Below are 12,263 nucleotides of genomic sequence, written 5' to 3' on the forward strand. Positions count from 1 at the left end.
TTTAGTTTTACCCTTGTGTCCTGCACACAGTAGCTGCCTCCTAAGGGTTGGAATCGACTCCAGTTGAGATTATTTCCTGTTCCTGTGGCCAAGTCCCTTTATGACAGAGGGCAGACGGAGGCTGCCGGTCCTTCCCTCATCCAGAACTGACTGATCCACAGAGGGTCGTCCTCGGCTCTCCACTGCCGGCTCCCGGGTCTCGCTGAGAGGGTCCCTTCTCCTGGGTGTTTCTAACTTCGGCGCATCCTGGGGACTTCTGGCGCACACCTTGGGACTCCTCCCAGCCGCTCAGAGGCACCGCCCCTCATCTTCCTGGTCCCGCCCATCCAGGATATTTGCGTACGACTCTGAGGAACGCCGCCCAAGTGCGGGCCTCAGAGGCTCCACCCCTTTCGAACTTCGCTGCACCCCCCGAAGGGCGTGGCGGTTGCTAGGAGACCCGAGGTCGCGCCGAGCGCCGGGTTTCCGCCCCCTACGCGGGACAGAAATAACGTGGCGCCGTTTTAGACGCTGGGGGCGGTGCACAGCCCCTTCCTCAGACTCCGGCCCAGTTCCCGGGGGCTCCACAGCAGCCTCTGAGGCCTCTCCGGGAGCGCGTCAGGATGGCCGAGGTCAGAAGCCAGCGCCCCTCTCTCTGTCGCCTCTCGCTCTATCCCTCCCCGCCGTCCCTTTTCTGCTGTAGACTTATCCCCTGTCACATCCACTGATTCCGAATATTCCCCCGGTCAACATCCTGCCCCACCTGCAGCCTCACCGCCTCCACCCCCGTCCCTGTTGGTTCTGGCCCCGTTGTCTCCTGCTTCTCCTTCCATTGGTGGACACCCCCTACCTCACCCTATTAAACTGGCGCTGTGCTCAGAATGGTAGGAAATTCTTAAGTTCCCAGACTCACAGATGACAGACAGGCCCCCACCCCTAAATTCTGACCCATAAGGTGATGCCGCAGGAGAGATACACACGGAAATATTGATGTCTGGCTGACTGGGAGAAAGCGTCATAAATACCCAGGGTCACCCCTGTGCACTGACTCTTGTCCACCTGTCACAGCTTGATTCGTCTGATCACCTGCTATTACACATCTTCATTAAGCTCCTCAGCCCATCATCACTGCCCTGTGTTGTCTCTGACCACTGTGTTAGTATCTTTAGCTCTCCATTCACACCCCCACTTTGTAGCACACCCCATTTTCAGCCTCACTGATGAGGGGTTATTTCTGCAGTCTTTTAATGACCTTTGCCTGTCTGTTAGCACCCTCATTTATAACCTGGACAACCCTCAGGTCCCTGTCGTCACTTATGAGTCACAGTCCTCATCCACTATGGCCCCAACCCAAATCTTTAATCACCCCATCAAACCCTTCCCCATCTCACCCATCACCTGGTCAGTCCCAGCCAGGATCAGCCTCATAGTCTGTGGGGCTCAATGAAGGATGAAAATGCGTTAGCCTTTTGTTAAAAAAATACTAAGAATTTCAGCAGAGCATTAAACCAAGGGTGGGGCACATCTGAGCAAGGAGCCCTGTGCAACTGTATACTTCACATGCCCACGAAGCCAGCCCTGGTCCGAGCTTCCCATCATCACCGCCATCGTGCTCCCTCCCCTATTCCAGTTCCTCCTCTTATCTCCTTTACACCATTTACATCATTCCATCTCCTCCACATCTAGTCTCCCTTTGCAAACTCCATCTTCTGTGGTCAACAGCTCCCTCTTTTCCTTATCATACAGTCCCTTTCAGACGCTCCAGCTTCCTCAGTCTCTGGGCTCCCTCACTCTCAGCTCTCTCTTACATCCATCCAGCTGGTACCCACACTCATTCATAGCTCTTTTCTTCCCATTTCCTCCTCTTTTTTTTCCTGTTATTTCCTTTTGAGTATTTCCTCTTTTTCTCCCCCACTAGTCATCTTGGTTTATTTCATTCTTCATTTTCCCCACGTAAGCCCCAGTTACCAATACTATAAATTAATTATTTCCCAGTCTCTCTTCCCTTTCATCATTTCCTGTCACTTCTTCCTTTCTCCTGTTTTTCTTCTCAATAGACCTTAGCCCAGTTTTCCTCACCCCTGCTTTCATAAGTCTTCATTTCCACGCTCACCTCATTTTTCAGTATAGCTCTCTTTCCTTTTCTCTGCTAATTAGTACTCCCAGCACCTAGAAGAGAGCCTGGCAGATAGTAAACACTCAGTAGATAGGTGCTGAATGAAGGAACACCAGAATTCATTTCTGATCAGTTCATGTTGAAATCATGCTTCGGAAATAGATACTGTTATATGCTATAACTGTGGATACCAGCTGGTCACTGGTAAGAGCTAAGAGATTATTCTGGCATTGCTTTTAATTGTGATATATATATTTAATGACAATATGAACAAATCTCTTTTGTTCAAAATAGTTTCTTTAAAACTTTTTCTCCTTTGATATTGTTCCATTTCTGTGCTCAGTGCCTGGTGTACAGGGAAAACCTTTTCTGCAAACAAATCATTAGGCTAGTGATCAAGTGTTGACATTAATACCCTTTACAGGGATGTAACCGAGGACATTGCCATGATAAATGTTTGTGTGTGTTCAAGTTTAGCATCAACGAGGGGAAAGCACAGAGCAGTAGCAGCACTATTCCTTAATATGATTTTTCCTCTGTGAAATCGCTGTATTGAGATCTTTGCAATAATCTGCTTTTTAGTCAGGAAGAAGACCTCTGTTGAGTTTAACGTTAGTCCTTTGTTGTTATGCAAAATGCTGTAGGGATATGCTTGTGACTCCACGTCGATTTTAAGATGTGGACTCTTGTTTTGTTGATATGTCAACTTTAGATGTGCAATCAATAGTGCAAGTGTTTTTGAAAACCAAAAATGTGTAGACTTTCTCCATGTTGGGCAAGACAAGCTTGTCAAAGCAGAAGGTAAACTAAATTGCTTGCCAAAATCTTCGGAGTGAATTTGAATTTTGCTTTATTATTGGGATTAAAGCTCAGTTAATTTCTTTGATTAGTAATAGAGTTATGATGTTAAAGCCCTTTATAGTATAGAATATCAAAGCATAATGTTGCCAACATAAATAAGACCTTTCAAACCTTACCAGTTTTTTGCTCAAAAGTAGAAGTGGTTCCCCATGGCCTACAGAGTAATTCGCTCCCTATTCCTTAGAATGCCGTTCAAGGCCCCCAAGTCTGTCCCTAACTCCCTGTCTGGTCTCCTTCCTTCGTGTCATATTTCTTGTATTTCAGCTAACTTGAGCATCTTAACCAATCTCAAATCCTGGATACCTGCTTGGCCTTGAGCCTTTGATCAAGTCTTGCCATGGGCCGGGAATGCCCTCTCTCTCCACATCCACCTCTGAAAACTCCAGTCTCCCTTTTGCGCCTGCTCAAATGCCAGTTCCTTTATGAAATTTGCTTTAATTCTTGCTGCTGGGAGTGATTCCATCTTCCTCGAAGTCCTTGCAGAACTTTGAATCTATTTTATGACAGGTATCAAATTCTTTACTTCCATTATCAGCATTCACACCCCATCAGCTCTTAATGTATACATGTCCTACGGGAGGGCAGTTTATTCCTTGCCTTGATGTCTCCTACAGGCTGCATCATTCCACCTTACATACAGCAGATGTTCAATCAATATTTGCTGAGTAAATATATTAACCATACCTATTTTTTTTATTATTATTATTGTGCTGTGTGTTTCACAGTTCTGGAGGCCAGAAGTCTGAAATCAAGGTGTCAGCAGGGCTATGCTCCTTCTGAAACTGAGTAAAATCTTTCCTCTTCTCTTCTCAGCTTCTGGTTCAGCATCCTTAACTTACCTTGGTTTGCAGCTGTATCAGTCTCATGTCTGCCTCCATCCATCACATGCCGTTCTCCTGTGTGTGTCCCTGTATGTCCAAATTCCACCTCCTTTTTTTTATTGAGATACAGTTGACATGTAACATTGTATTAGTTTTAGGTGTACAATATAATGATTTGACATATGTATATGTTTCAAAATGATTACCAGAGCAAGTTTAGTTAACACCCATCACCCCACATAGTTAGAAAATTTTCCCCACTTTTCATAAGAACCAGTCACATAAGTTTTAGGACCCATCCTACTCCAATATGACCTCAACTTAATTAGTGATATTTGCAGTTACTCTGTTTCCAAATAAAGTCACATTCACAGTTACTGAAGGACTTCAACATACCTTTCTGGGGGACACAGTTCAGTCCATAACACTAGGGAAATAAGAATTCTCACGTAACTAAGTCCTGGGTTCTCATCTAAATCATCGTCAGACTTGCTTGAATCACATGTATATGTCCAGGCTTATATTTTTAAATAATCTTCTGTCCAGCTAATCACGGAAAGCAAATGTGGAGAAGGCCCAGGGCAAGTGCACAGAGGGCACTTCAGTATTCTTGTGGAGATGAACTAGGCTAATCTTTGTTAGGGGATGGAATTTCTTGTTGGAGAATATTCCGTATTATGGATGGGCTTCACTGTGGGTGTGACTTCATGGTATCTATATCAGTATTTCCTGAGACCTCATGACCTCCACATGCTGTGGCTTCCCTTTGCAGTCCTGGGAACAGTAAGAAGCAGGATGAAATGAAGAGAGATCAGGCTTTGGACTAATCATAATTGCTCGCAGTTTATTGAATACCTACCTACTGTTTGCCAGGCACTTGGCTAAGTGTTTGACATGAATTGCCCCATTTTTTCTCATCCTTAACAACATGTGATAGGAAATATTATTATCCTAGTGCATATGTGTACATATAGACATGCATCAGAGGATGAACAGAGTCTTCCCATCAAAGAGTCTTAAACTGTCCACTGGTCAGTGGCTTTTATTTTGCTTGTACAAAGGTCTTTTGTCCATGGATAGTAACAGTCATTCCTGAATAGTGGTGGAGAATATACTGCACTGTTCATTCTCATCCTTGCCATTTTGTACAGGAAAAAAGCGAAAAACAAATGCTGGAAGAAACTGCATATGAAGAAATTGAAAGGGATTTTCAGCATGTTCTCAGGGAACTTTCAGGAGACCGAAGTCTGGAGAAATTTAAGGTTGAATATGAGAAGCTTCATGCTGTCATGAAAAAGTCTTATGACAATGAAAAGCGTCTGATGGCCAAGTGCAGGGAACTGAACGCAGAGATTGTGGTTAATTCCGCGAAGGTCGCCGCTTCCCTAAAGCTCTCTCAGGATGATCGGACCACCATCGTAACCCTAAAGAAGGTCAGTGATCTTCTAGAAAACAGAACCAATGGCGAGCTGCCGTAATTGCATCCTATATTTAAAGCATCAGCCTTTCATTATACTGACAGCTCTGGGCTGGTAGTAAAAGTTATTCAGTGAAAATTTACATGATTTATATATTCATTAAGCCTAGGGAATAATGTTCATTTTCAAAGAATATAATCAGCTTGGGTGAATTTCACTATGCAGAAAATAATGTAGAACTTTACTGGCGTGGTTTCTAAGAAATACTGAGTTAGTGGAAAGAATCTGCCCTAAGTAAGTGTAGTATTAGGCATATGAGTATGTCTTGTTTGACCTAAGATAAATAATTAAGTATCTCATGATGATAGCTTGTTAAAGATAGTTTCATATTTCTACCTTTTCCAATGTTTTAGGAGAGATTACCTTGAGAATTTCCAGACAGTAATTTGCATGATCTTTCCTTTTATCACCCCTTTGCCTCTGCCTTGATTGCCCTAGTTCCTCGTAACGTGGGAACAGGGCTTCAGTCTCGGGGGCATATCAAGGAGGCATGGCTTTGTTTTATACAGAATTTTTCCATCCTCAAGTGTGTTGCATGATTCTGCAGGCAAAACACAAACATTTCTTGTAGATTGCAGGGCAATGAGAGGTTAAGAAATTTTGCTTTATAATTGAAACCCTAATACTGAAAAATGATGTATAAAGTTTTTCTACAATTCCCTTGATATCATGCAATTAAACATACCCAGCTCAAATATATTTCCAAGACCAGTGCAAAATGTGACTTATCTAGTTTTTTAGGAACCACTTTTTTAGTGTCATTTTCTCTGTATTATTTTCTTCTTCTCCTTGCTGAAATACCAATATGAGAAGGCTTCAATTCTTTTTGTGATGAGGGAAAAACCCCACTTCTTATTGTAAATTAAAAAACTGGAGATGGAAGTCATGAATTGATGAAAGTCCACGTGGTGAAGTTCCTTTGGACAAAATTTCATATAATCATATTTTCATTTAAATATCCTTCATTTGCTTTGTCAAAAATAGTACATGTGATTGCTGCAGAAAAATATATCCCATAAACTGACTTTTTGTTTTGAATCACTACATTACGTGCTGCAGTTACCCAAGAATCATCTCTCTAATGTAACAATGAGCGTGAATTTATTTAATTAAACACTTTCTTCCACTCATTTTATTCCTTGTCAACATAAAAGTAGAATATTTTCACCTTAAGTGTATAGATACTTACCTGTAGAAAAGGACTTGCATTCCACCTGATGGGGTTTTGCAAGAAATTTAAGTGATATAGCAAAACTCAAGGGTGTTGCAACATTTGCTGTCCTTCATCCATTTACTTGAATGGCTGTAATTCACTTTTAAGTATTTCTCTTAATACTCCACATTGCATTCAAATAGAAAGAAAACCAGTGGTGTCTGAGTCACAGTTTCCACTCCCTGCTATAGGTGTTGTTTTCCTCCTGTAAGCATTTGATAAGAAGGCCTGAGCTTGAGTTTCTGGAAATGGAAATGACCAAGGCTGTTGTGTACAATTAGGTGACAGTGAAGACCTCATTGCTGTGGGTGGCTCTAAACTCCGTATCGCCCTCCAGGAGCTCACTTGGGGCCTGAGGGCAAAATATATGTTTCATATAGAATCTATCAGGAGCTTCAAATTTAGAGCTTAGATCCAAGACCATTTCTTATGTGATACAGCCTTTTTTTTTCCCTATAAAATATCTGGATTTGGAAAGCACATAAGCTTTCATTTTAAATTTTGTAAACCTATCTTAACATCTTTACTAGAAATAATCCCACTAGTTGTAGCAGTCTTTGCAGTATGTGAGCCTTGTAGCCACATTCACCTACACAAGAAAAAATATACTTTGCCAGCACCCCTCCTTAAAACTGCTGCTCAGTATTGACTGGCTCCTGTTGAACAACGCAGGAAGTCAATATACACTGAATACACAGAGTGTAACGTGTAATCTTCTTTCCCAATAAATGACTTCTATAATGTAGTTGTCTTAGTATTCTCTTCATTCAGCTGATCTTGCATCTGGATCCTACTTTGGTTTTTCTCACTGATGTCTCATGGCCCATCTAGGAAGTTGAAAAGGCCTGGAAGATGGTGGACACAGCCTATGATAAAGAGCAGAAGGCAACGGAGACGATTCTTGCCCTGAAAGAGGAAATCGTGAACCTAACCAAACTAGTCGAGCAAGGATCTGGACTGTCTACGGCCCAGGATAGCAAGTAGGTCATAGCCTTCGTGATGCGTGTTGCACTTGCTTTTGCAGAGGCCTCCTCCTTTGACAGACAGCCTGGGGCTCGCCGGTGCCGTCTTGAACCTTCTTTGTGAATGCTTTTGCTTGGTTCCCGGAGATACTTTTCTGCCTGTCGCTATTTTTTCTTTTTAACACTCCCTTTCTCCACACGCAAGAACTTCTGACTTGTGTTTATATCCAGCTTCTGGCTCCATAGAGTCAGTGCTACTGGTTTAAAACAAGTGGAGATTTAAAGCTTATTTCTCTCCAACTTGTGTGGAATGGAACTGACTGACTGTCTGCTGAGAGTCCCAGCCCCTCCCATACGCTCTGCTTCCCCACACCCCGTCATTAATTGCATCACCATCCTTCCTATCTCCCCAGGTTCTAGGCCAGAAAACAGGGTTGCTTTTCACTCCTGCTACCCCTTCATGCCTTAAAGCTTCGTCTCGTTGACGCTGCCTTCTAAGCATTACTTCTGTCTTCCCCTCCTCCCTGTCACCAGGGCTTCTGCCTTGGTTCTCTTCTGGATTTGGCAATAGACCCCTAACTGTTCTCCCTTCCTTCAAGGAATCATCTCCTCTCTACCGTCTTCCATACCAGATTTACGCTTCTAAAACATAAAAATATGCTCCCATCTCCAGCATAAACACCTTTGACAACAACCTGTTTCTAAAGGATAAAGCCCAAAGTCTTGAACATGCCTTGCAAGAGCCCTGCATGGATCTGCCCCAGTCACTTGCTAGACTCACGTCCAGCCACACCATGCTAACTCATACCTCTGTGCCTTTCAACGTGCTGTTTTCTGTGCCAGGGGTCCTTTTTCTTCCCTTCCCCACTCAGTAAACAACTACATCCTTCAAGAGTCATCCTGAACACATCTTAACTTTAACACCATCTTATCTTCATTACCATCAACAATTTCTCTTCCAACCTCCTCCCCAAAAGTGGACCCAATGACCAAGCAAAAAAGTCATTATGTTTCCCTGTTTCCATAAGACCCAATCTCTCCCAAGTATGGCACTGATCACATTGTATCAAAATTATTTGTGCTTCTCTGCCCATTAGGCTGTGAACTCCTTGTAGGAAGACATCTGTCTTTACCTTCCCTGTAGAGGTCTAGCACTGTGCAGGGCATGTAAAACCTTGAATGAATGAATGAATCAGGAATGAGCTTCCTTACACATCCTTAACTAAATCTTTCTGCTATCTAGGTTTTATATGCTTTCTAGATGCATTTATTCTAGGTTGATAGATGGTTTTGAGTGAAAGTTTTGGGAGTGGGAATAGGAAAAACAAACAGAAGATGTGGTGTCCATAGTAATACACTCTATTTTCTTATTAAAGAAGTCAAGCAACTATTGAATAAAAATGTGAGGGAACTGATTTGGTTAGAAGGACTTTTAAGAAAAATTGGAACATAATGAGGAGGAGGACTGAAGAAATGATCCAGCCAAGAGTTTTGTCTTCAACAGTGCACTTAGGTGTAGCTGTCTGTCTTCACAGTAACTGTAGAATTCAAGGGCTCGTTTCTGAAGAGATTGAATGCAGTTTTGAAGGTTCTTTATTGAACAGTTACATCAAAGTTGTTGGTCAGTAAGTATCAGATTACTGTGTTTTCAACAGCCGTTTGATGGCTGTCAGCTGCAGGTGTCTCAAATGCAAGTTCTCTGGTTTCTCAGCTCTAAAGTAGCTGCCTTGCTCTAGACAGATTCTGCTGCACGGGTCGTGGCAGACAGTTTTTCTACTTTTAAAATGCCGTTTCTGCAGAATGTCATGCCAAATCATACGTAATGGTTTCTGAAATGCTGAGGTAACTGGTTTACAGTTCAAATCAACGAGTATTATCACATATCCTCCGAGAACTGGCATCACGAATGATTTTCCAAATTTTGTTCTTGGGAATATTTCATCTGGTTCATCCCTTTCGGAGAAACTAATCTCTGTGGGTGAATGGATAGAAAACTGGCAACGTATATTGTTTACTTATGTTTATGCTGCATTTTAGACTTTATAGCTGTGATTAGAGCTCTCCAGTGGATGTATTAAACAAATAATTTCCTAAATTGACATCTCCTTAGGGTTAATTAGAAGAGCTGACAGTAACACTATAGTTTCATTGTAACAAATTCAAATACTACAGGGATGTGGCGCATAAGGAGCGAAAATCAGCCCCCCAACTCTTCCCCACTAATTCCAGTCCTCTTAGATAACCTGTTATCAATTTGGTGCCTATTTTTCTGGACTTCTATATAAATGCCTATAACATACACGCACACCCATGGGTTATAGTTGATTAAAAATAGAAAAAAAAGGGATCACATTATGCACATTATTATTGGAATGCCTTTCCCTCCCCCCCTAGTTAACAACTCACAAACAGCTCCCCTGGCAGGGCACAGAGATCTTTCTCTTTCACACCTGAATAGTGTTAATCCTTGACTGGAAGTCTTTCCCTTGAAAACAAGTTCAGAGGATGATAATGTTCCCTCAGCAGATGACCATTGTCTGACTCCCATGTTCTTTTTTTTTTTTTCCCAGCATCCGAGATTTGCTGAAGTTCAAAGAAGAAGTGACCAAGGAGAGAGACCAGCTCTTGTCTGAAGTGGTGAAATTACGAGAGACCTTAGCTCAGATCACTGAGCAGCAGCAGGAGACGGAACGGAGCCGGGAAGAGGCCCAGCAGACCATCAGTCAGGTCTGCTCTGCCGTGGAGAGCAAGATGAAGGAACATTCCCTTCCAGAAGGAGGTTTTGTCCTTTCCCAGGCTCCCTTTCCGTCTTGTTCCTGTCTCAGTTTACCTCCTGGCATCCAAACGAAACATCCGTTGTTCTGTTTGTTTTTCTGGTTTGTTCTTGCGAAGGCAGTTTTACTTGAGTCGTTCTTCTTGAAGTTCTCTGTCTGAGACGTCACCAAGGCAGGGTGCTGCTTACATTTCTGGCCCAAGCAGGTGTCCCCTGTGAAAGCCAGGATGCCCCGCACCTGGGGCTGGTGGAAGCCGTTCCCCTGGCCTTTCTCCCTCGTTATGAAGCTCTCTAACTGAATCTGTCTGAACACTTTTCTATAAAAGCAGAAGTCAAGTAGATAGTATGCAAATGCAGGCTCAGGAGAAAAATGTGAGGCTCCTTTGAGAATGAGATGAGAGAAGGACGTTTCCTTTGTTTAGCAATCTCCAGTACTCATGAAAAACACAATTTCATATTTAGGGTAGCTGGCTACATTTTATTTAGTTTCTGTCGCTGGAGAGTTGGATGAGTTCTTTCCATGTTTGACTTCTCTGGAATTCTGGGCTTCCATATTGAACTGGATTTTATTCCTTCCTTTGTGGATTTGTTCCCGCCATCAGGGTGGGCATTCAGTGCCACAGCTCTGAAAAACAATACAGAATATTCGTGAAAAGTTTGAATATTAGGGTTCAAAGATGACTCTCTTTGAGGAGAAATACTAATACCAAGTGACTACCCTGAAAATGAACTATCTGAGAGAGTGAGGCGCTTGGCCATCTGAGACCCATCTCTTTCCACCCTGCCCTTTCTGTGCCTATAGTTCCAACAGGAAATCCAGCAACGTCAGAATGAAGCTTCGCGGGAGACTCGGAAGAAGGAAAAACTAGAGAAGGAGCTCAAGCAGATTCAGACAGACATGGACACCAGGCAGACGGAAATCAAGGCCCTGCAGCAGTACGTGCAGAAGAGCAAGGAGGAGCTTCAGAAGCTGGAGCAGCAGCTGAAGGAGCAGAAGGTGCGCTGGGTGGGGTCCTGGCCAAATGAGAATGGTGAATTTTGAATTTTCTTTGGAAAGCCAGCAAACTCCCTTCACTACGGATGTTGGTAACACAACACGTAGCACTGCCTTTGGTCTCTGAATGGCCCTTTTGGGTAGATATGCCCTCCTTCTCCCCCGACCCCACCCCCTTCCAGCTCCAACAGGTTAATTTCTTTTGAACTTTTTATTGATGTATAACATACACAGAGAAAAATGTACAGGTCACAAGTATACCACTTGATGAATTTTCTCTGCTTGAACACATCTTGGTCACCTGTACCCAGCCTAGGAAACAGCACCCCAGGAGCCCCCTGGTGCCCCCTCCCCAGTCACTCTCTCCCGCGAAGGGCAGCTTTCTTCTGAATTCTCAGTAGAGATGAGCTTTACCTGTTTTGGCACTTCACAGGAGTGAAATCATACAGGATGTACTCTTTCATGTCTAACTTCTTTCTCCTCACATATTCTGCTTGTGAGATTCATTCATGTTGTTGCCACATACTTACAGAACCACACTGTCCAATATGGTAGCCACTAGCCACACATGGCTATTTACATTTAGATCGTTTAAAATTAAAACTTCAGTTCCTCAGTCACACCAGCACCATTTTCAGTGCTCAACAGCTACATGGGGCTAGTAGGCACCATATTGGACAGTGCAGATAGAGAACATTGAGATCATTACAGAAAGTTCTATTGGACAGAGCTCAGTAGACCATTCATTCACTCTCGTTACTCTAAGCATTCCAGCCTGTGAATATAACATGATTTATTTTTAATTTTCAAGTTTGGGAAACCACACTCAGTCTTTATGTGTTTTAAATGTGGTACCTTTTTTTTTTATTTAAACATTTCCTCTGTAACAGCAATTTAAGGTAACACAAATGCTAGTCGTTCTTTTCTAATTTCTTAAAGAACCAATTCATGTAACTGAAAAGAGTCATTTCTTGAAAATATATCCTCTTAGGAAGTTTCCAAAGTATTTTCAAGTCATACATCATTTTTTCTACTTAAAAAATTAGATATTAGAACACATCACATT

The 12,263-nt window shown here is 42.7% G+C and overlaps 1 protein-coding gene across 6 annotated transcripts in view; it reads left to right on the forward strand.

Annotated features, from left to right (window-relative positions):
* Nucleotides 1–439: 439 nt before the first annotated feature.
* Nucleotides 440–12,263, forward strand: part of CFAP58 (cilia and flagella associated protein 58) — a 214,565-nt gene continuing 202,741 nt past the window's right edge. For 5 of the 6 annotated variants that reach the window (XR_012077570.1, XR_012077569.1, XR_012077568.1 and 2 more), the window contains exons 1-5: nt 440–611; nt 4,929–5,210; nt 7,300–7,448; nt 10,001–10,157; nt 11,006–11,200. Coding sequence is in view for 2 of the 6 variants with exons in the window: in XM_072971840.1 (XP_072827941.1) it covers nt 603–611; nt 4,929–5,210; nt 7,300–7,448; nt 10,001–10,157; nt 11,006–11,200 (792 nt within the window). In the remaining 4 variants the exon portion in view is untranslated. Of the gene's footprint in view, nt 612–1,071; nt 1,135–4,928; nt 5,211–7,299; nt 7,449–10,000; nt 10,158–11,005; nt 11,201–12,263 lie in introns of those variants that run through there. The other variant, XM_072971841.1, reaches the window with a different exon arrangement.

This window comes from Vicugna pacos, chromosome 11, assembly GCF_048564905.1.
Source record: "Vicugna pacos chromosome 11, VicPac4, whole genome shotgun sequence".
NCBI classification, from domain to species: Eukaryota; Metazoa; Chordata; class Mammalia; order Artiodactyla; family Camelidae; genus Vicugna; species Vicugna pacos.